The following is a 23,287-nucleotide window of genomic DNA, read 5'->3' as shown; positions in this document are numbered from 1 at the left end:
TCTTGTCTCCATGAACCAGCAATTCTAACCAATGTCACTGATAAATTATTCTCTGAAAAAACTGTGTTGGTCTAAATTCTAAACAAGTGCAACAGTGACTATTAAGTTTTAGTAATACACACGTAAACTTGGAGTTAGCACATTTTTTATTTCTTAACCTCTAATAAGCATGGTATTCTACCTGGAAGCTATTTCACAGAAATTATGAATTACAAGAGATTTACATTTATGGAATCTAGGGCCTGGCCTCTAACTTGTGTTTGTTTGAAAGGACTGGGGCTCGCTTCCGGTGTTCTGTCTCCAACCACACAGTCCTGTTTGAAGAGTAGATCCCCCATAAACAGGATGAGCATAGTGGTTGTAAAAGAAGAAAGATATCTGAATCATTTCAACTCTGCCCCTCCCCCTACTCATGTGCTTGTTCGCGCGCTATCTCAAATAAATAAAATTTTTTAGAAAAATAAAATAAAATAGGAAATACGGGTGGAGGAAGTGTCTGGGGAAAAAATGATTTGGGCTCAATTTTAGACACTGAGTTTGAAGGTGCTGAGGGACAAGCAGATAAAAATGCCCAGTAGATAGCCAGAAATATAGGAAAAAGGCAAGCTCTAGAAGTCACAAACAGTGGGCCAGTGAAATCATGAAACTGAACAGAAGATCCATCAAGTAAAACACAAAAATTAAAAGCCAGAACTTCATAGTACAGCCACATTTAGGGGTAGGCAGAGGAAAGGGCACTGGGGAAAGAGAGCAAGAATGAATTAGTGCAGCAGGATGACAAGTACCAAGAGAAGAGTAAGTAAGCACAGGCAGAAAAAACTGTAAAGTCAATTTGTAAGTTTAAGTCAATTTATTATGAAACCCGAATGGCAACCACCCTGCATTTGGCAACCAGGAGGTGTTCAGTGGTCTTTATAAAAGCAGTTCCCAAAGGGTAGTAGATCTGGCCACTTTGCTGAAACTTAAATCTGCATAATTACGACGCCACATTCCCAAACTTAGGTGAGCCAGAGTGGGACTCCCAGGGCTTCGGGGACCTATATAAGGAGGTCCCTGAACCACACACATCAGGATTATTTGAGGCACTTGTTTAAAATTCCTGATTCAACGACCCTATTTCAGACATTCAAATCAGAATCTCAGGAAGCAAAAACAAGACATGTCTTTAATGAGCTCTCCAGATAATCCTTATGCATGCTTAAATTTGAGGACCCCTGGTCTATATGCTCTTCATGGCTCAGTCTACCTCTGCCATTCTGTAGTTCAATAGTTTCTCTCTCTCTGAAAACAGGATGCTAAAGCAAGGACTGTTAAAATCCACCCAGAAGTCAGACATTACTTGATAAACATACAAAAACCAGAACTGTACTCAGGGCAGAAATAATATTTTTGCTTTTCATTTACACGAATCCATTGTGATTATGTGGTCCCATCATTCTGACAATGATCACTCCATGGAGGAAGTGCTCTGGCCGTGTAGAAGGACTATGTCTGTACGTAGCTAGGACACCCCTAGAGATGGGGATTGGGGGCAGGGAAACTATGTAAAATGAGAACGAAAAAGAAAAAGTTCTGTTTGGTGGCACTGAGGTGCTAAAATGGTCATGAAACCTAAAAGCTTTACATTACTATTATTAGATACCTTCGAAAGATATTCCGTGTTACCATCTTTCATTTGGTTGGGGCAGGGGGGACGCTGTATTTCTGTTCATCTACATATAGAAATAAAGAGTCAACATTTTTATCATAAAGAGAGGCAGGGAATCAATGTTTTTTCCCTTAGGGAGGCTACAATTTTAATTAATATTCCCTAATTGATATTGACTTGAATTGACTGATGACAGTCTTATGATGGGCCTTCTGCCAAGCTTCCCGGGTCAGGAGCATGCTGAGCGCCGTTATGCACAGAAACCTTTTGTTTTCAGTGCTCTCTGACTAGGGCAGCACTTTTTAGGTCTCAGAATATTGGAGCCAGAAAGATGCTTGAGAAGCCATGTAGTTCAGCCTTCCATATACTGTTTTCTAAAATCACTCCAACACCTCCCCAGCCCCCACACAGAGTCTAAAGGATCTGCTCATTTCACTTGAGTTCTTCCAGTTACTTCCTCTTGAGTCATCTGTAGCATTCTAAACATTTGATTACCTTGGAAAAGATGGTCCTGGGGTATCATTGCATTCTGGGTTAGCATGTTTGCTCTGAGGATTTTTAAGTAAAACAGCAAGAACGTGAAGAGAAGTTAAAAATTTAGATGTGTTCTATGATTGTGTATTAACCACAGCATTCCATAAACAGTTAACACACACACGGAGAATGAGTGCAAGTCAGAAGGCTGAAGAATGGACAGAACTAAGGAGGAAAGGAAGGGGGTCAGGGTAGAAGGTGTCCCACCAGTATGTCACAGGCTGGAAAGAAGCTTTGAAAACACTAGCTTAAGGTACACAGACACATTACAGCAAATACACAAATTACTTGCAGGAAGAAAAGCAGGGCAAGGGGAGGAGGTGCAAATGCAAAGCGGGAAAGACATTTTATGCTTTTTACTAGCTATTAGGGTTTTTTGTTTTGTTTTTTTTTTAGCTTCTGAGCCTACGGGCTCTTTCATAGGTAATCCAACCTATTTTAACTGCAAACAAGATCACTTTTAAACCATCTCACACAAATAAAAATTTAATCCACTTTATGAGGGCTTATAGAAGAGATTACACAAACTCATTCTTGTGTTTGAAATTCTTCATAAAGAATGTTTCCTTACGGTCTACCCAACTCTATCACACTATTTAGTCTGTATCTATTTGTTACCCAAATCCCACAGCTTACAGCTAGCCGCAGAATACAGTAACAATAGTTTATATGGTTCAGATGGGTAGTAAACCTCCCTTGACATTTTTCTGGCCAATAACCTCAATTTGTCATAAACTTACTTCTTTTTTTACAATTCCCATGTACACTGTGCCCAAGTAACCCCTCTTCTTTCCAGAGAGGTTATGCGCCTTGTCCAGAGTTGACGATAGTTTAAAGACTAAGCCACAACAGATCTTAGATTCAAATCTTGAATCTTTTTTCTGGCAACAGAATCATTTGAAAATCTGATGAAACTCGGGCGCCTGGGTGGCTCAGTTGGTTAAGCGACTGCCTTCGGCTCAGGTCATGATCCTGGAGTCCCTGAATCGAGTCCCTCATCGGGCTCCCTGCTCGGCAGGGAGTCTGCTTCTCCCTCTGACCCTCCTCCCTCTCATGCTCTCTGTCTCTCATTCTCTCTCAAATAAATAAATAAAATCTTTAAAAAAGAAAGAAAATCTGATGAAACTCATGGACCAATTCTCTTCCCAGAAGGGCCCATATATAAATACATTTTGGTATATAATTTTCAAGAATGTAGATATCTCTAGGCCAGGAGCCTCCAACTTAGATGTCTCAGTACATCTTCTAAGGAGACACAGCGCCCCAGAGATCTACCGGGGCTCCATTCCTTAGCTAAATTCATAAGCTGAAAAGGAGTACAAGAAAATAAAAAGAAGGAAACATAAGAGAAAAGAGAAAGAAAATGAACTATTTGTTGAACATCTAATATGTATCATAAATTACTAAATAAAAGAGCCCTTATCACTTCTGATTTCTACTTCAACTCTTTTTTGGCTCAAATATGAGTCAAGGTTAATGTTCATAGTAATCTTACACAATATGAGCTTTACAAAAAAAAAAAATGGGCGCATGGGTGGCTTAGTCGGTTAAGTGTTGGATTCTTGGTTTCAGCTCAGGTTATGATCTCATGGGTCATGAGATCAACCACAAGTTGAGCTCTGCACTCAGGGAGTCTGCCTGAAGATGCTCTCCCTCTGCCCCTCCCCCCATGCATGAATTTTTTTTCTTTATCTCTCTCCCTCTCTCTAAATTTTTAAAATCTTAAAAAATAATAAATAAATAAACAAACAATCAAATCCACTTTCCTACAGAAGTGATGGTAATTCTTAAGGAAAAACAGTCCCAAATTATTGGGGATCATTCATAAATATGTCAGTGTTACCTTCTAAATGTAGCAAGTCTATGTGAGTTACACTGAAAATCCCAATGTTTGCTAAATAATTTTTTAAGAGACAGAAAGGATATGCCAAAACTTTAACAGATGGGACCTCTAGATGCTAAAGCATTGTGGATAGTTTTTATTTTCTTCTTTATACTTCCCTATACCCACTAAAATTCCTGAAAAAAAAAAAAGTGTAGATATTGTTTAGAATTAAGGAAGCACCCAGGAACATGTTTACTGCATAGCAACAGAAGCGTCATCTTAGAGAGATGGAAGAAAGATGAGGAAAGGCCAACTCACTTTATGCCCAGCAGCTGAGGGGACGAGTTCTGGGTGTGGAAAAGTTTGCAGTATTCAGAAAAGACCAGACCGGAAGATTAAGGGGAAGAAAATGGTCACAGAAAGGAGAATAAAATAGAAAAGTAAGAAGAATTTTATGGACAGAACTGCAGTAGTAGTCAATCAAAGAAACGAGTATGATATAAATATAACCTGAACCCATTTCAGCACACAAAAACACTATCTCCTTTTTTATACAAAATGCTTCATGAGTAATACAAAAGCAGTATCAGAAGCCTCCCCTCTTGGTATATTTTACCTCGCCAACTCCCATGTTCACAGCTCATCACGGTCTTCACCAAAAAATGTCCATATGCTGAGTGACTGCTATGTGGTCGTGCAGGCTCTCTTCCACCCTCCCTGATTCTGGTGGACTCACCCCCACATCACCAGCCTGGGTAGCAGTCAAAGCAGGACGATTCTCGCACTCCCTGATCACATGTGGTCCAGCAGGGTGGCAATACAGTGAGCTTCCTGTCACGTGGTCCACCGTCTGATGCAGGACCCTAAGAATGACCACTGGTCTGGCCACTGATTCAAAGCATAGAGCAGAAATGGCACCGCTGGTATTTTTCCAACAACAAATGGAGCAACTATTAAGAGGGTCAGTCTCAAAACTAGTGAACTGTAAAGTGCTGAAAGGCAGGGGCCAGGGATAGCTCACCAGCATATTTAACCTTTCACACTTATGTGCTGAACAATAATTAAATTCATTTGAAGCTTAGGGACCACGCACCCTTATGCTGGGCACTTTCACATGTATTGTAATGCTCACAAAAGACCTTAATGAAGCAGGTATTGCCATCTCCATTGCACAGGTGAGGAAACAGCTCAGAAAGGCTAAGCATTCAGTTCAAAATCACAAAGCTACTTTGTGGAAGAGCCAGGTGTTAAAAAGCCCCTGACCCCACACTGCTTTCCCTCCAGCTCCTTTAGATTGAGTTATTATTTATCTTAATTATATTCTACACAATTATATTTTTAAATATAAAGTTAAAATATATTTTAATTAAATATATTATATTATTAATTTAATATATTAAATTAAATTATAATTTAAAAATTAAATATAAAAAAAGTTAAAAATCAGAAATGACTGGGTAAATCTACCAAAAGACATCTGACCTTCCTTCCCCTTACTTTATCAAGCATCTGGCAATGTGCTTCCTAGGGAACAGAATTAAAAAGGCAACTTTCACCTCTGTATCATGTATCTCCCATGATGTATATAAGGATTTCCAGACTCAGGTCAGTACAAAGGCAGCATTAAGACAGTACATCAAAGATTATACATTTGCCCAAATCAAAAGCAGCCAGATTACATGAATAAGGACCAGATTTTAATTTAAGACAGTCAACTGAAAAATAATATTCCACTTCTTATCCTTTTTATCCAATTTATCCCTTCATAAACCGAACATGCCACAGCTTAACCAAGCCAGCTCAGTATTCCTGTCCCTTTGTCTGACTTGCCTTCCCAGGACATCCTTGAGTGCACAGGGCTGTGCCCGCATAGGAGGTGCTAAGAGGGCACCACACGTGGAAGAGACAACTGCTTCCACCACCCCCTGTAATCCTACCTCACAGAGAAGCTGAGGAAGGGAAAGGAAAACGAAGAAGAAAAAAAGACACATACTCCGAAGTTAACTCAGGACTGAAGGAGGGCTCTAACTCAGACATACTATTATATTCTTAGGGAGATAACACGAGTTCTAAAGGTTACTCAACATATGGGAAGCCAAATCAAAAAGACAACTATATATAAGTATGAAATTTGTCAAGTGAATGCCGAGCTATTCCACTCATTACTTGGCAGTAAAAGAGGAAAAAGTTTCTAAAAGCCACTGATCATAGTATGATCTGTGTTACAGCTCTCCTGTGGTCTTGCTTCACATTCTCTATGAGGAGTTAGGTACGACTGCACAGGAATCTACTGCTTTAGCAAATTGTGTACAAGAAACTGTTTCACTTGGCACAGCTATTCATCAAACATGAACCCCAAAATCATCTTTTAAAAATTAAATATGGGGTGCCTGGGTGGCTCAGTCGTTAAGCGTCTGCCTTCGGCTCAGGTCATGGTCCCAGGGTCCTGGGATCGAGCCCTGCATTGGGCTCCCTGCTCGGCGGGAAGCCTGCTTATCCCTCTCCTGCTCCCCCCGCTTGTGTTCCCTCTCTAGCTGTGTCTCTCTCTGTCAAATAAATAAATTAAATATTTTTTAAAAAATTAAATATAAGCCTTTCTCAGGGCAGCTCCCTCTGTCTCCTGCCACTCTCATCAGTCGCCGTGCCACGGGTCTGGCCCTCAGGGCCTCCAAAGCACCCAGCAGCATCCAACCTCCTCACCTCGTTCACTCTCTAATTCCCCCTTACTTTCCAGGGCTCAACAGAGACAGCACTGCCTTAAAGACCCCTCTCAGAAAGGCCCCCTGGCATTCTGTCTCAAGCACCAAGCGCTTCTTTTCATCAGCACTTACTGCAACACGTGAAATAAATAAGTGAATGAGCAAGCAAGTGAGCAAATATAGTTGTACTGCTTTTTCTTTGTAGAAGCTTTTCTGTTTATTTTTTTTATTATGCATTGGCAAGCAGCACACCGAATGAGGAAAAGATTCCCCCCCCAAAGTTAATGCCTGTTCTTTCTTATTATTCCCACAATAAGGACACACGCTCTAATAACCTTACTGTGACAGAGTATCATCAGGGTCATTGCCAGTAGGAAAGTGTGTGTGTTTTTTAATAAAAAAAAAAAAAAAGCACCTCTGATAAGATTACCTTATAAGCAGAGTATTACAAAGCTCAAATTACTTGTAAGGGATCATTTCAGATCAAATGAAATCTAATAAAAATATTAGATGCACTATATATTTTTATCTATGAAAAAGGATACATGTTTTATAGGTCATCCCCAAAGAGGGACATAGGACCTCCTTCTGCAGAATGGGTTCTGTGTTCTGCAGTGGGACAGGGGAAAACTGATGCCTTGTTGGGGGAGGGGAGGACAGAGGAACAAGATAGCATCCCTGGGTGCCTGAAGCCTCTCAGGTTTCAGCTCCTTCCTTCCCCAGGTCTTCTGCCAGCCCTGGGCCTCCAGGGGATCACTACAGCCAGGGAAATAACATGGGAAAAGAAGATACAGCCTCTCTAAAACCTAACAGAGGAGGACCTTCTATGAAAAGGCTCCTAATATCAAATAAAAAAGAAAGTACAGAACAGAGCAGGAAAACAGCTGAGTTTCTTTCAAGCAAACAAGTGAAACACAGAACTAAAATCTGTGGCAAAATTATTTTTTGAAGTTGTGTCAAAAAAGGACTCTAATTAATGTCAGATAATTTTTCATAATTAAAAAAATTAAACAAGACAGATCATTAGCTTTCTTTATCCCTTCAATAACTTGGAGCAAGAATTAACTAAAGATACTAAACCTGTGAGGCTTATATTCCAAAGGCCTTTTTACCAAAGTACACGACTGCATTAGAAATACTCAGAGTACTTATTTAGCTACCCATTTTAAGTGACACTTGGAAAAGGAGCACCATCAAGCTTTCCAAAAATAGAGCAAATCAGCTTTGTTTTACTTTTCAGAGACATGCACAGTACATCCACCCACTGCTTGTTTCTTTAACCACCAGAGTGGAAGAGAGAGAGAAATACATAAAGAATAAAACATATAAAGATAAAATTCATCTCCTACATTATGTAAATAACAATGGTTTCTATCCTATTAATTAATGAATAATCTTTCACTATCTACCCTATGCCCACCATGTGCTGGCCTTCAACAGAATGCAAGAAAAATATGGGTGCCATGGCCCATATTCCTAAGAAGCTTATCATCTAGTTGGATGAAAAAAAAAAACCCAAAAACTAACGGCTGTGGAACAAAAATCAAGGAACAAATAACTCTACGTAACTAAGTGCTGAGTGGTACTGTAATTTTTTTTAAAAATCAACACAATTATGAATCTGAAAATAAAGGTTTTTAAAAAGTAGCATAATCTGGGCTGAACCTTGGAAAAGGGCAGGATTTAGACCAGCAAAAAAAAGAGAAGGGGGACTGTCCCCGTCTGAATGTAAGTAAGGAGGAGAAATATAAGCAAAGAGAGAACGGTTGGGTGGGAAGCTGAGAAGTCATCTGACAGACACAAGGCTGATGGGCTGATGAGGAGAGTGGCCTTCCTAAGTGAGAGATTCCAGTTGGAGACCAATGCAAAACAATGTGGCAGAGCCTGACACAAAGAATCTGGATACCCAGGTCGTGTACCACAAACTGCATGGTAGATTCCTCTACCAAGCAGCAAGACTAGAGAGGCAGCCCTGGAAAGGAACCAGTGCAAGAGGTACCCCTGCAAAGCACAAACCTGGGTGTCGAAGAAATCATAGTTTAGTTCTGTGTAATTGCACCTAATTTCCATTTTAAGGCTCCCATTCTCCTAATGGTAAAAACTAAATTACAGTCAATTCAAGGTAATCTCAACCAATTTCTGGTTTCCTCCTTCTCAAGGGTTATGTCTAAATTCCAGAGGATTACAAAATGCTAGATTTGGGGGGTGTGGGGACAGGAGGGGTGGAGGTCGTTTATCCCTGCAAACATCTGAAGCTCTTCCACCAGCAGGTCCCCCCAGGTCCTTCCCTCATCCGCTTCTTCCTCCACAAGCCTCCTGCAAGTCCGGCTCTCTCTGGGCAACATTCATGCCCTTCCGGCACACAGGCATTCCTTCGCTGCCCTAAGTTATCCTTGCAAGAGAAACCGGCAAAGCTGTCTCAGGTCCAATCAGGCAGACAGTCCCCATGGCCATCTCTCCTGTTCTCTAATGTGCCACCATCCCAAGCCCGACTCTTCTGAGGATGGGAAGAAATGACCTGGAATCCTTCAGACAAATTCCCTTTCTGCCTGGAACTCGACTTCTAAAATTCACAAGAATTTGTGGACTCTTTCATGGTATGGGATTAGAATGTGTTTGTCTTTTCCTTAAAAAATAATCCATACCGCTAAATTAGACAAAGGGAGTATAATAGGAAACTGGAAGAGATATTGAGGTTAATATCTCAAACATTATCACATCAAACTAAGCAGGAGGTAAAGAGGACCTGAACCAAGGGATCTTTGGGAATAGAGAATAAAATAGGTAAGCTTGGAGATACTGAAAGAATAAACTGTCAGGAATGTTTGACAGAAGTAAAGGATACTAAATTTAAAAAGCAAAAAATAAAATAAAAGCAATCCAGCATTTCCAGCCTTTGAAATTAGAAAAATAATGGCATTATCAAAACAGAAGCCAGCTTAGAGTGGAAAGGTTCTAAATTTGGTTTTGAATTATACTCACATAGGTTTTTCTAGTTCAAGGTGATGATTCAAAATACTAGCCAAAAGGACCCAAGACATTCTAGGAGCTGGTATGGCAGGGACTGAGATGTTTCTCGGCAACACATTCACTACTATGGTTTTCAAATACTATCAGATTTCAAACAGTTTATGAAAGAGAAAGCACAACTGATCTTTTTTTAAAAAGTACTTAAAATTTTCAGACACTAAAATACGGCCTTCCATTCACACTTCTCTACTAAATGGTCCCTTCTTTTGTTAAGAACAGGTACATAGGTTACTTACAGACGGAGGATAATGCCGCGGTGTGGGTGCAGCCCTCGGGCCGCCGGAGCACAATGGGCAGCGATAATGCTGACGAGAACGAGCACCGGGCCCAGCTTTACACAGCCGACCAAAGCCCAAGGCGAGCCCAGTGGGCCTTGGAACGGACAGATGCACCTGCCGCCCCCTCACAAACTCACTCTGTGCCCAGATGATAACCGCAAGGAACGTAAGTAGGAGTCAGTCACCATGTTAAAGGGCAGAAAGCACTGGAAAGACTGAAGGATACCATGGGCACTTAGGGCAAGCTATGTCGTTAGGAGCAGAGGGCAGACAGAGATCTTCACATTACAAATTATTAGGTTGGCGTCAGTCAGATTTGCAAACTTCAGGGAGTGAAAATTCAGTAACGGGAAATAAATACCCAAAGGAAAACATTTTAGGTTTATGTGTGCACATGAAAAATAGAACATCAAAAATCCAGAATTATGTCGGGCCATGTTGTTTGATCCTAATTCTGAGATGCATTTCCTCATTTCAATAACACTGATTATCCTAAAAAGAAGTGACTGGAAGAATACAGTGAAATAAAAGATGTGAGGGGCGCCTGGGTGGCTCAGATGGTTAAGCGTCTGCCTTCGGCTCGGGTCATGATCTCAGGGTCCTGGGATCGAGCCCCACATCGGGCTCCCTGCTTGGCGGGGAGCCTGCTTCTCCCTCTCCCTCTACTGTTCTCCCTGCTTGTGCTCTCTCGCTCTCTCTGTCAAATAAATAAATAAAATCTTAAAAAAAAAAAAAAGAAATAAAAGATGTGAAAGGATAGTGAGCGGATGAAGGAAACCTACTCTTTCTCCACTCACTACCTTTTTAAGCCGTCCCTGGCAACTGAAGATTTTAGTGTATAAGTAAAAAGTGAAGAATGGCATGTTTAAAATAACATGTTCCCTGAACAACATTTAAACCTGTTCAATAAGATATTTCATCAAAACCACCTAACACTCAAATTATGATTGTTGTACACTGAAGACAAATACTAGAACAAGACGCATTTCTATCTTTAAGGAGAAAAATCCCAAGTCCGTGAAAACAGAAAGGGAATTCAGTGTTTTCTCTCCTTTGGAGCTTCTTCTCACTAAATTTTGGTTTAGACTGGAGATTTTTCAGTTTATTCCTATCCTTGGCTTCAGCCCCAAAAGGCCAGGACTAAATGGCCAATTATTCCTCTAAGATCTAGAAACAAGAATCTGAATGCCTGACTCCTCGTGGTCCTATAATCTAAAAAACTCATGAAAAGGCACAATCTCTTCAAATTATATTTGCTTAAATATGAGGTTTATATGTATTCAAATGGAAAATATTAAACTACAGTCCCATTCACATATTTTAAGTCACTCCTTTACTGTTCTCAGGTTTTTCTGTTCCCCGGGGTACTTATCACCTCCTAACATACTACACCTTGCATTTATGATGCTCAAGTCTTCTGTCTGTCTGTCCCTGCTAAAAGGGAGGCTCCATGAAGGCAAGAAACTTCACATTTTTTAGATCAGATACTGTTCAATAAATAGTTGTTGAATGGGTAGATCGCATAGTCTGTGCAAATCCTGACCACCGTGTAAACCTGACATTTTGAAGCAACAGAATCCATGTGCCTGAAACATAAAGCATGGGTGTTGGGCTGGAGAGCTATATCCTACTCATTCTGGGCAGATGCCATTATTGAATCTATAAAAGCTATAGCTGAATGCTTGGGGGGGGGCTATAATTCAAGGACAAATGGAACAGTTTCAGTTATGTAGACCAGGGTCTCACTGTCATAAACTAAAAGCAAATTAAGGAGTTCAGTAGCCCCTGGAGAACTAAAGTATGGATACGTTTAATAAAGAATGAACACCTTCTTCAAGCAGAGTTGGGATAAGGCATAAGTCATGCCATAAATTAATTAAAGATTGAAGTCAGCAGCCTCCAGGTGATGCTAGGACCTAGGTAAAGATGCATTACACTGTGAAAGACACCACAACCCTACTCTCACTGGCCGTTTCCATCAAGAACATGCATACCTATTCCCTCTATTGTCAATACCTCATTTTCTTTCTGCTCTTACCCTCCCTCTCAGTCCCTCATTCCCAGTGTTTTGTTCCCTCTGCCGCTCTCTAATGCAGGATCTCTCACCCAGGCATATGCCCCACCCCACGGGAGCTGCACTCGTCATATGTGCAGAGGCAAGCCAGCCTCTCCTGGCCACCAGCATGTGCCAAGCTCAGCAGTGGCCTGGCACACATAAATGAGTCCAAGTCTAAATAGAGTAGAGCATGGACAGCCCCTAGAATTAACTGTTCCATGCATACAGCACTGGGCACAGACCCAGAAGCTAAACACATTCAATGCATCCAGGATAAATCCCCTCAAAACTGGAGAAAACGGCTTTCTCTGTCAACTGCCTGAGCATGGTAGAATTCAGTAATACCAGGACTCTGAACGCAGATTAAAAAAAGAAGTGAAATAAAGACCCAACTCATTTCTTTAAGCTGACTTGTCTATGTGAGTTCCCCAAGACCCAGTGCTACAACTATTTGGAATTCAAAACAAGATGGGTCATCTTGATCTCTAAAATCTCTTCCACTTCTCCAGACCTATGGTTCAATCACCACTAGCTTTTCTGCATCCACTGCATTACCAACAACCATTCTGAGCACGGTGAGGACTAGTAAATACAAATGCAAGAGACAACAGCGGTAGGAAATCATTAGGATAGTGAGGGACTGAGTTAGAGCTTAGAGGATTTAGGACTGAGAGAAACAAGGGGGTTTTCAGACAAGAGCAATGGCACATGCAGAGAAGTAACAGAAGAGACGGACATGAAACGCTTTGATTCAGGGAAGACACTAGACTAGTCGGGAATAGGGTGCAAGCAGAGGAGCTATGGGTGATAATGTCGGTGAGGCTCCCTTTGGGGGACCCTGAATGGCAGGATAAGAAGTCTGGCATTTCGGGCAATACAGAGCCTTTACTAAAAGCACGTGAGTAAAAAAGAGACAAAGATGAAGTGATGCTTCATAAAAATGTATTTGGTGGCCAAAGGAAGGTTGAAATGGAGTAAATAATGACTTAAAGATCAGTGGGGGAAAAAATGCAATAGTTGAGTTACTGGCAATATGTTAATAATATTATTAATGTATTACTAATTATTACTAATGCATTGGCAATTGTAATGAAGACAAAGAAGGCAGAGAAGGAGACAGAGCAGGAAGGAAGAATGGTCAGCCCTTACAAGAAGCCCCTTCCAGGATGCGGAATGCACATTAATCCCAGGTGGGTGTGTGGAGTGGCACTGGCATCCTATCCAAAGGATCCCACAATGGTTTAGCACATTGTGCTTATGGTACCTAATCCCCTTGCCCTTCAGCAGTGTTCAAACCATATGTATGTGACTGGATTTCCCTAACAGAGTTTTGCACATCTCTGATTAATGCTCTCTTCATTCTCCTTGCTCCTTTTCTCCACTCCCTCCTTCCATTGAGCTCATTGTCAAAATCGCAGAGCTTTTCACCACGATCCCCACACCACACAGCCCATCTCCTCTCTTCTATAGTTTTTCTTTTCTATCATCTTTTGAGTTAATCTTATTAAACATTTATTTGTCGAGATACCTAGTTACCACGGTGATAAGGCAATATTACAGATAAGAAAAAATTGCCCTTATTCTTTTACTAGCTTAAACCCTTTTCAGTTTCCATCAGTTTACCTAAAAGATTAGGCCATTAATCTCCAGTCTTTCAAAATAAGCCTGCAAATAGCTCAACCCTCATTCCAAGACCAATATATAGTGCAAGCTTCATCCTAATTGCTCTAATTACATGAAGAACATAATGAGATACAGCAGCAGATGGCTACAGATTAAATGTGACAGAGAAGAAATGCTCCTCTCTCTCCTCTTATTGAAGGAAGTTTGCCGTTAAAAAAAAAAATTATTTTGTTCATAAAGCCAAATCTATGTTTTAAAAAACGTTATCCCACTTTTCTATTTTCTCCACTAGTATCTTTCCTTAAAAACAAAATTTGTTCATTTCATGTTGGTTTCTATTACTATATATAACAGAGATAAATTTGTACCCCTGCTGAACAAAAGAAGATGTGCTCATAGAAAGTTTTTTGTCAGAGTTTATATAATAAGTCATACACTTCCACAAACCTGCTCCATAATCTCAAAGATGCATTCTATCAAATAGAGATGGGGCAGGAGTGTCTTTGATTTGGGCCTAACGACAAAAAGTCAATGTCTTACCCTTGAAAATAAGTTTGTTTTCCCACCTTCTGTCTTCTGGCTAATGGTAATAAGTGGCTCAAACCTTGGGGCTATTCTTTCAAACCCCTCATGCTATTATTGGTCGTATCAGGGTCTTGTACACAGGAAATCCCTGAGTCATGACCCCAGAAACCACCATCATCACTGAACGTCAGGGCTCTGGGAGGAGCATCTACCACTGCTGCCATGGCTGGGGGACTCCAAGAAAGGCCCCGTGCCACGGCAGACACTGCGAGCAAGAACAAAGAACGACAGTTCGGCCTCCAGTGAAACGAGAGATAGAGTCAAACTTTTCATCTCCGCCTGAAGATAGAGGATATTCCACAAACTGGATCTAGGCCACCCCCATTCCCCCCAAAGTGGTAAGCCTCTCACTCTAGTTCTAAGATCAGCTGTGTCCAGATTATCAGTGCTTATGAATGTTCCTGCTGCCATGGCACTCCACAGTGGACCAGAAGACATACAAAAACCGCAAACCGTAGGAGGCTCTATGCTTTCTTCCCCCCACAATGTAACACTCCAGTGTCAGGATCAGAAAATACTATTCTCTGTAGAAAAAAAAACAGTCACTGAATTTTATCAGCTGCTCCAATGCAGCACTGTACAATCTTTTGTTGTTGGTTTTTTTTTTTTTTAAAGATTTTATTTATTTATTTGAGACAGAGAGAATGAGAGAGACAGAGAGCACGTGAGAGGGGGGAGGGTCAGAGGGAGAAGCAGGCTCCCTGCCGAGCAGGGAGCCCAATGCGGGACTCGATCCCGGGACTCCGGGATCATGACCTGAGCCGAAGGCAGTCGCTTAACCAACTGAGCCACCCAGGCGCCCTCTTTTGTTGTTGTTAAAAAAAATTTAGGGACCATTTGTTTGCATGTTATCTTCTCAAAAGCAGGCATCAGGGTAACATGAAGTGAACATATGTAATATGTGACCACTGATCCAGTAATGCCATGGGTCAAATATTTTTTCCACATATCAATTTCCATTAATAAATGAAGTTGTTCTGCTTAGACCTCCAAGTCAGTCACCTTAATACTTGACTATACTTAATACTATTTTTCTTGTATTTTATTCTAGTATTACTCTGCCCATCTTCATAATGACAATCTGAGAACTACAAGAAGGATTAATAACTGAAAAGGGGAAAATGATACGGGAAACATTTTGAGAAGTACTATTTTCTTAAGGTAGGTGTTTAAAGATACTTGAAAACTTGTTCCAAAAACCAAATCCATTTACCATTTTGTGTGGCATGCCCGGGAAGCAGAGAAACTACCAGAACAACGGCTGGCAAGACTTTGTCACTCTTCAGGCTTCACCTCAAGGATCGCTTCACCCTGTTTACAGATGGCCCATGTTTTATCCTCAGCCTCCATGTAATTCAGTCTCTAATAAAATTATTAATTACCATTCCAGAATATACAACTGCTTGAAGTTCAACAAGATAAAAGAAGGTTTAAAACAAATAAATTTCTTGTATAGGATACGGGGCAAGAAAAAGAAGGGTTAAGAACTGTATCACCTAGACATGAATTTACATGAACCCCCTTTCAAAAAGAAAAATTAATCCTAACCTTGTTTGTTTCCTTAATAAAATCCCCTCTTCTCGCCTTCTTAATATCTTCATTAAAAAGGCCTCTACTAAAACTGACCTCTCAACAGTGTCTTCCACTTGGTGTTCATCTAATCAATAATAATAATAGCCATAATGTACTAATCCACACAGACTAGATTATGCCTCAATAGCAAATCAACTCTGAAACCTCAGCAGCTTTATACAATGTCTATTTTGTGCTCACACAATATCCTCGATGGATCCCAAAGCTCTCTTCCGAACGGTGACTCAGGGACCCAGTCCCATATCACCTTGTGATTCCCTTATCTCAACATGTGGGTCTCCACAACCCACACCCTGTCACCCTCACTGAAGTCTACTGGTTAGAATACATGCATGGCCCCAACCTAACTGCAAAGAATGCAGGAAAATGCAGCTTTGGTCTGGCTCTAAGAGGAAAATAAAACAGTACTAGGTGAACAAGTGGCACTGTCTCCATCCAATGAGGTGCTTACTCCACACCTAATGAACTACCATGCACCTGGAAGTCTTTACATATACTAACATCTTTAATATCTTCAACCACCATGAAGATAGTTGTGACTATCCCATTTTCCAAATGAGGAAATCTAGGTCCAAATAACTTAAGTAACCTACCCAAGCTAGTAAGTGACCTAGCTGGGATTCAGCAACATGCTCCAGAATACGCTGTGAGATACTGCTTCTCAAATACACAAGACACAGTGCTAGGCACAGTTAAGGGTACTGATCTTCAAATACCTGTAGGGCTATCACATGAAAGAAGTATTTAGATATATCCTATAAGTCTTGAGAAGACCAAATAAAAGGTAGTACTGAGAGAAAAAATAAAGTGAAGGAGAGTATTTTTGAGTGCTTATGATAAGCCAGGCATTGGAATAGATCCCTTACATACATCTCCATCTAGGCACTGAAGCACTCCCACAGGTGGGTGTTATTAATCCCCGTTATACAAATGAGAGACACAGACTCAGAGAGATGATGTAGCCTGGCTAGGATATTAGGCAGAGCCAGGACTGAAACCCACATCAGGCTGGCTTCCAAACCTAAGCAATCTACTGTATTCAATACAGAGACAGTGAATAGGACTTCATTCTACAAATCACATGGGCAAGGAATATAATTTCATTCTTTTTTAAAAATATTTTATTTATTTATTTTAGAGACAGAGAAAGAACACACGAGCGGGGTAGGAGCAGAGGGACAAGCAGACTCTGTGCTGAGTGCAGTGCCTGATGTGAGGTTCGATCTCAGGACCCTGAGATCATGACCTGAGCTGAAACCAAGAATCGGACACTTAACCAGCTGAGCCACCTAGGCACCCCTAACTCTGTTCTTTCTATTTTTTTTCTGTGACTAAACTTCATTTCGTTTGTGACCCCCCCCCATTTAAAAGTAGGGCAGAAACCTGATCCTTGCATTTCTGCACTGATGTCTCAGGGAGAAGTCCACTCACCTCTAGAACTCATCAAACCCTTTTAAAGTGTTCTTTCAAGCACAATGCCAACACCTATGTTCCCTCAACTCCCTATCTGACTCTCCTTCCTCAAATAGTCTACAAAATCTTTTTTCTTAACTTTTCCAAACTTAGTTTTATAGACACATCAAGACTTTGTAATTTCTGAAATTCAAAAACTAGACCCTCACCTCTTCTCTGCATTCCGCTGAGGTGTCTCTTTCCTCTCCCTGATAACCAGAAAAAAGTATAACTGTCAGAGGGCAACAGGAAATACCAGGAACAGAAAGCACATTGGTTAATGTATCACAATATCACCCTGTTACATAAGGGAGGCCTTTTGATAATTAAATGAGCTTTAGTGCAAGACAGTAAACTTCCCAGTACAAAAATTCTTTATGGAAAGGGTGGTTGGTCATGTGGCTAGAGCAATATAGGGATCTACTGGTATATTTTGGGGGGGCATAGTGATTAGGCCTAGAATATTTTTTACCTTAATGGATAGGAGGAGGGAAGGATGGAGGAAGGGGTGGAAAAAAAAAAGTCAAACTTATAATTTCAAGGAAGCCAGAAAAGAATCACTGATTTTTTATGTATATCCAAATGGAAGAGGATAGGAAGGGACAGATTACCATAAAGCTCAATATTGACATGAGAATATTTAAGTAAAATATGTACAGACCACAAAGGAACAGAATGAGACTACCCAAGAATGTGGTTCCTAAGAGCCTCTGAAATAAGATGAAGTCTGTCCTCCTTGCTGAGAAAACATAAGGGAATGGTAACAGGGAAAGGTGATGGTGTGGAAGATTATCTAAAAAAATCCTGAGCTTCAAGAACTTTATTTGAATACTGTCACTCAGAAACACGTTGATTCTGATCTAAAACTGCAGAGCCTCCAGGAGAGAGACAGCAGCAAGTGAAAAGACAAAAAGCCATTGCAGCTGAGACATTTACATCTATCCCTCTTATAGCCCAGGGAATACACCCAGATTTTTCTAATAATTTTCTCTAAACTTTTGTCTGAGAGTTAATGATAAAATAACAACAACAATAATAATATTAATAATAATAATAAATTACTTTGAAGCACTCCCAGAGGCATCAGAAGATATGCTGAGCTGCATTAAAATGCAGCTTGAAGTTATGTAAAGTACCACATTAAAATGTAAGACCCTTCAAAGTCCAATCTTACTTAATTTCAAAGCAGTATTTCAAACGAAAAGGCACTATGGGAATTTAGAGAGAAAAGGGAGATAACAATATTCTATCTCTATTTAGGAGAGAATTGAAATCGAAGGCGGGTGGGAGATCTACCAGACATTTTTAATGACAGCTTCATTTGTGTTATAAATGTCTGTCCCTCTGTCACAATGCAAGGACAAAAGGACTATTTTACTTTTTGTTTCCTACATTACTATTATCAATTAAGATTAATGTGAAAACCTACATTTCTGGCTCTGACCTCCTTTAAACCCTAGACCCATATATTGAATTGCTTGATTTTCTTCCCCTTGGTCACATTCCTCAAGCAGAACAAATTCAGTTTGTCCAAAACTGGATTTATCATCTTTTCCCAAAACTAGATCTTCTTCCTTTATTCTCCATTCCAGTGCATCCAAGACAAGAACCTAGAGGATCACCCAGGACATTTTTGTCATCCTATAGGACAAAGGAATTTTACCTCCTAAGTTGCTCTCAGTTGGTGGCCTCCTCTTTATCCTTTCTGCCTTTTGCTCCTTCTGTTCTGGCCTTCATCATCTGTCCTCTGAACCCCCTGCACCAGCCTCTCAGCACATCTGCCCCTGACTCATCTTGTCTCCCGCAGATACACTCTGTGCACTGCCACCAGAAGACACTTCGAAAATGAAGATGTGCTTATGTTCCACCCTAAATTAGAGCCTGGGGATGAATGGACCTCACTCTCCACTAAGGGATAAACCAAGTCTCTCAGCAGGACGCCAAGTCCTCCCATTAGCTGCCCGTTCCACCACCAGCAAACTGCTACAGCTAAGCAAACCTGAAAACCCAGTTGCACTCCCTGTGCCACTTGACAACATTTTTGCCTTTCTTCGCGCAGTCCTCTCTGCCAGGAATGTCCTTCCCCTCTTCAAGAAGCCACAGTTCAAAAATCCATTCCCCTCCCTCTCTCCCAACCCTCCTCCTCCTCTTGCTTCCTCCCCCTGTGTGTGCACAGCAAAGTGGCCGTCCCTCCTCGGCACCTACCACACCCTCCGGAATGCCTGCCTGCGTGCCTATGCTACCCATTAGACTACCAGTAGCTCAAGGAAGTTGTATTCACCTCCATTCACAGTGGAGAAGAAATACACAAGAAATGGTCTCTGAACTAAATTTTTTTTCATTAGGTGACTCAATTTCTACTTGATGCTATTTGTAACATTTTCTCCCAGTTTCCAATAGTGCAAGTGAGAGATTTAGAGTAAGGAATATTTTGTATGCTCAATTTACCAGGAATGGAAAGGAGACTTGACTAAAGTCCTCCCCAGGTCAGCAGTACACCACGCCAGGCATACACTTTCACATGATATTTAATGTTTAGAACTGCCATGTAAGCTGAGTAGAGGCAGTATCCTGTTTGTACAGAGAAGAGAGGGTAATCAAGTCTCCCAAGTTGACACAGCTCAAAAATAGAGGGTTCAATACTGAAATACAGGTTTGATGTCAACTCAATAGTGCTCCTCCCATAAGAGAGAGAACAGAGGAAGTCAATGGAAAGAAAAGAAAAATACAAAAAGTGAAAAAAGAGGAAATTTCCTAAGTTCTCCTCCAGTCTCACAGTTTTCTCTTTTTTTGCACATTTCTCAGCAGAGTAAGTGATTCTGGGTAATGGGGTCATTCTAAGACCATGGCTGCTACTTAGAACACCAGGTTAAGGAACGTTAAGGTCAGTGGTTCAAAAACTTAAGCATTAATTAGTTTCGTTCCACTAGATATCCATCCACTAAACTTCTAACTCTTGTGAACCTCACAAACACACGGACTAGGAAAATGTGCAGAGGCTCAGATTTCATCCACTGCCACCATTACAAATACAACTAAAAGTACTAACCTTCCTAATGATGCCTGCACGTTGGTACATGAAAGCTGCTAACAGAGGCGCAAGGCTCAGCTCCACCAGCAGAATGCACAATGGGATGCCTAACAAGAAAAGCTAAATGTGAGGGTTATTTCATATTTCATATACATTCCAGAGGGTGAGGATTTCCCTCCTTCAGCAAATGGGTGAGGAGGAGATGCCTCTCACACTGTACCCACCCATACATACCCTAGGTTGGGGTTCTGGGGCAGGCTGTGGGTACTGAGGAGTATGAGCTCAACGTGTAAGTTCTGGCTCCAAGCAAAGACTAGAACAAATCTAATGCCCCCACTTCTGCCAAGACCTGCCTGGTAGCGTGGTGTCATAAAATATGCTTGGCCTACTCAGCAGAGGTAATGCAGCCCCAGGAAAGATTGCAACTGCTACTAAACAATGTTTGTAGCTCGCCACTGGGAGAAATAAAAGAGCTACAATCCAGGGACACCAGGCAGAGATCCCAACAACAAGAGCCTTGAAAAAGACAAGAAAAAATGTAACAGCAACTCACTGGGCATGTGACTTGAGACTCTTGGCAGGCTGCCCTGCTGGGCTAGACGGAATGTGGGCAGAGAATTCACATCTTTCTCCCCACTGCCAGAGGCCAAGAAGGCCCAGACACAGGAATATCAAGTCAGACCCTTCATCAAGCTAATAATCAATGAGAACTTCCTGAGGAGAACAATGAATGAATAACCACATCTCTCATCTGTTTCACACATGCATGTGACTGATCCCCATTACTCTAATGGCTTTATGACTTTAACAACTTCAAACAGTCCTGTAATATATTAATTAGGTATCAAATATGCAACCAATGCAATGTTTCTCACCTGGTAGGCAGATTGCTAAACAAAGCTCTGAAGCAAAAACAAAGGACAGAGTTCAGCTTAACATGTCACCCAACATTAATAGGGCAGGAATTGAGACACTGGGCCAAGAGCAGCTAAAACAAAGATGAGTAAGAGGTCTTGGAGGAGGCTACAGTATCCTGGGGGGAGGGGGGAGGGAGGGAGCAAAGAGAATGTCAATATAAGAAGGCACTATATATATAAGAGAGTATATGAAGGTCACCAGTCAGAGCTAAAAGACTAAAAGCAAAGCAAGCAAGCATTGACCCCCGTAAGGACCAAAGGAAAGAATTAAAAAAAAAAAAAAAAACAACCCTAGAAATAATCTAATCTGGATTTTCAAAGGAGGACCCAAGTTATAAAAGGAGTGTAACTTGTCTAGAGTCATGTGCTCAGTAGCAAAGCCTGGGCTGGAACTCAGGTTTCCAATTCTTTCCACCACAGGAGAAAACTGAGGGGAGGTGGGGAGGGGGTGGCGAGGGGGGCAGGTTCCAGGCTTCTGAAACTGGATGAATACAACTTCAAAAGAGCAAATTCTAAAGACAACTTGACTAATGAACTGTGAATAAGAATGAAGGGAGGGACATGAGGGCTGGATCTCCTCAAGGAGGGGAGACCTGGAGGACAGAAAGGCTGACATGCGCTCTGTCAGTAAAACCAGAAAAGTTAAAAGCATTTCATTTGTAACTGGCAGTAAACATTCTCCTCAAAGCAGCTATTTGCTAAAAGGTTGCTTCAGTGGTGTTACTAGTTTACTCTCCCCTACTGCAGAGAACTATTTTATCACTTGTGCGAAAGCTGTAGGGATGTTTTGCATGCAAGATTTCCTAGAGACTGCTGAAATTAAGCATATCACAACACAACTGCATCTACTTCAGAGTGTGCAAGCCCCTTCCCCAGCGGAACTTCTCCGTGACATCATGAAGTTCAAAGTAATACCCACATAAACTAATATAAAGCTCTATCCAAGTTGCGAAATGCAAACCAGTTGTGACTATAAGGTAAGGAGATCAATGCTATAATTAATTCATTCAACAAAATTTACCAATTAACTCTGTGTCATGCACTACTTTAAGACCTGTTTTAGGGGGGTTAGAAGACAAAGGATGAGAAGCCACATAAAGGAAAACACAAGATAATTAAGATAAATAAGACCTAGCCCCTGCCTAGTGAGAAAAGTAAATACTATACATCAAAAACTGTAAAACTGTTTGATAAATGTTGTAAAGCAATGCTACTCAAAATGTGGCCTATGGACCAATGCCAACCCATGAATTGTTTGTTGTTGGTCTACAAGAAGACAGCAAGTTCAGAAATTGAAAGTAAACATTTAGAAATTTTATAGCAATTTAACAGTAATTTTAGGTCTGTTGAATCTATTAATCTAAAAATGAGGCTTCTGTTTTGTATGTCTTTTTTACATTTCATTTTTCTATTACTTTATTTGTATTACTTTTTTTTTTTTTTTACAAAATATCAGTCCACAAATAGTTTGAGAAGCAATGCAATAAAGTGATGTAATACAAATACTACATACTATACCAAGATGAAGAGAAATAACCTAAGAGATTTAAGAGCGGCTCCAGAGAGGAGATAACCTTTAGACTGCAAAGGATAAGTGGGGGTTAACCAGAGATAGTGAGAAGTGAAAGGCACCCCAGACAAAGGAAGAGCATCTGCAAAAGCCTGGGGGTCATAAAAGTGGATGGCATGTTTGAGGCATAGTAATAAACAGTAAAAGTGCAGGAAGTTAAGCCACAAAGAGACTATAAGAGACTTGTATGACTTTACAGGTTAGGCTTTGGGCTTTTTACATAAAATACAAGAGGGAACCACTGAACATTGTTATTATCCAGAGAAGGATGTGTTTATATTTTCAATTCAAGTTATTCTGGCCTCAGATTTGAAGGAAGAGAGAAGAGAAGAAAGGGCAGAGAACAGTTATGAACATACTGGGATAATCTAAGTGGGAATTGAAGAGAACCTGCATTATGTCAAGGGGAACAGGCAAGAGAGAATGGCTTAGAGAAATGTTTCAAA

The 23,287-nt window shown here is 40.8% G+C and overlaps 1 protein-coding gene across 1 annotated transcript in view; it reads right to left on the bottom strand.

The window, feature by feature from the left end:
* The window catches only part of IGSF11 (immunoglobulin superfamily member 11), a 75,578-nt gene extending 70,926 nt beyond the window's left edge, over nt 1-4,652 (bottom strand). The window contains exon 1 of the mRNA XM_035000114.1: nt 4,624-4,652. Within this exon, the coding sequence (XP_034856005.1) occupies nt 4,624-4,651 (28 nt within the window). The 5' untranslated portion in view covers nt 4,652. The remainder of the gene's footprint in view (nt 1-4,623) is intronic.
* Between the last annotated feature and the right edge of the window lie 18,635 nt (nt 4,653-23,287).

The sequence above is a fragment of the Mirounga leonina genome, unplaced genomic scaffold (assembly GCF_011800145.1).
Source record: "Mirounga leonina isolate KUSES-001 unplaced genomic scaffold, KU_Mleo_1.0 Mir_115, whole genome shotgun sequence".
Lineage (NCBI taxonomy): Eukaryota > Metazoa > Chordata > Mammalia > Carnivora > Phocidae > Mirounga > Mirounga leonina.
The sequence above is the reverse complement of the archived record's forward strand: the minus strand, read 5'-3'. Positions and strand labels throughout refer to the sequence as shown.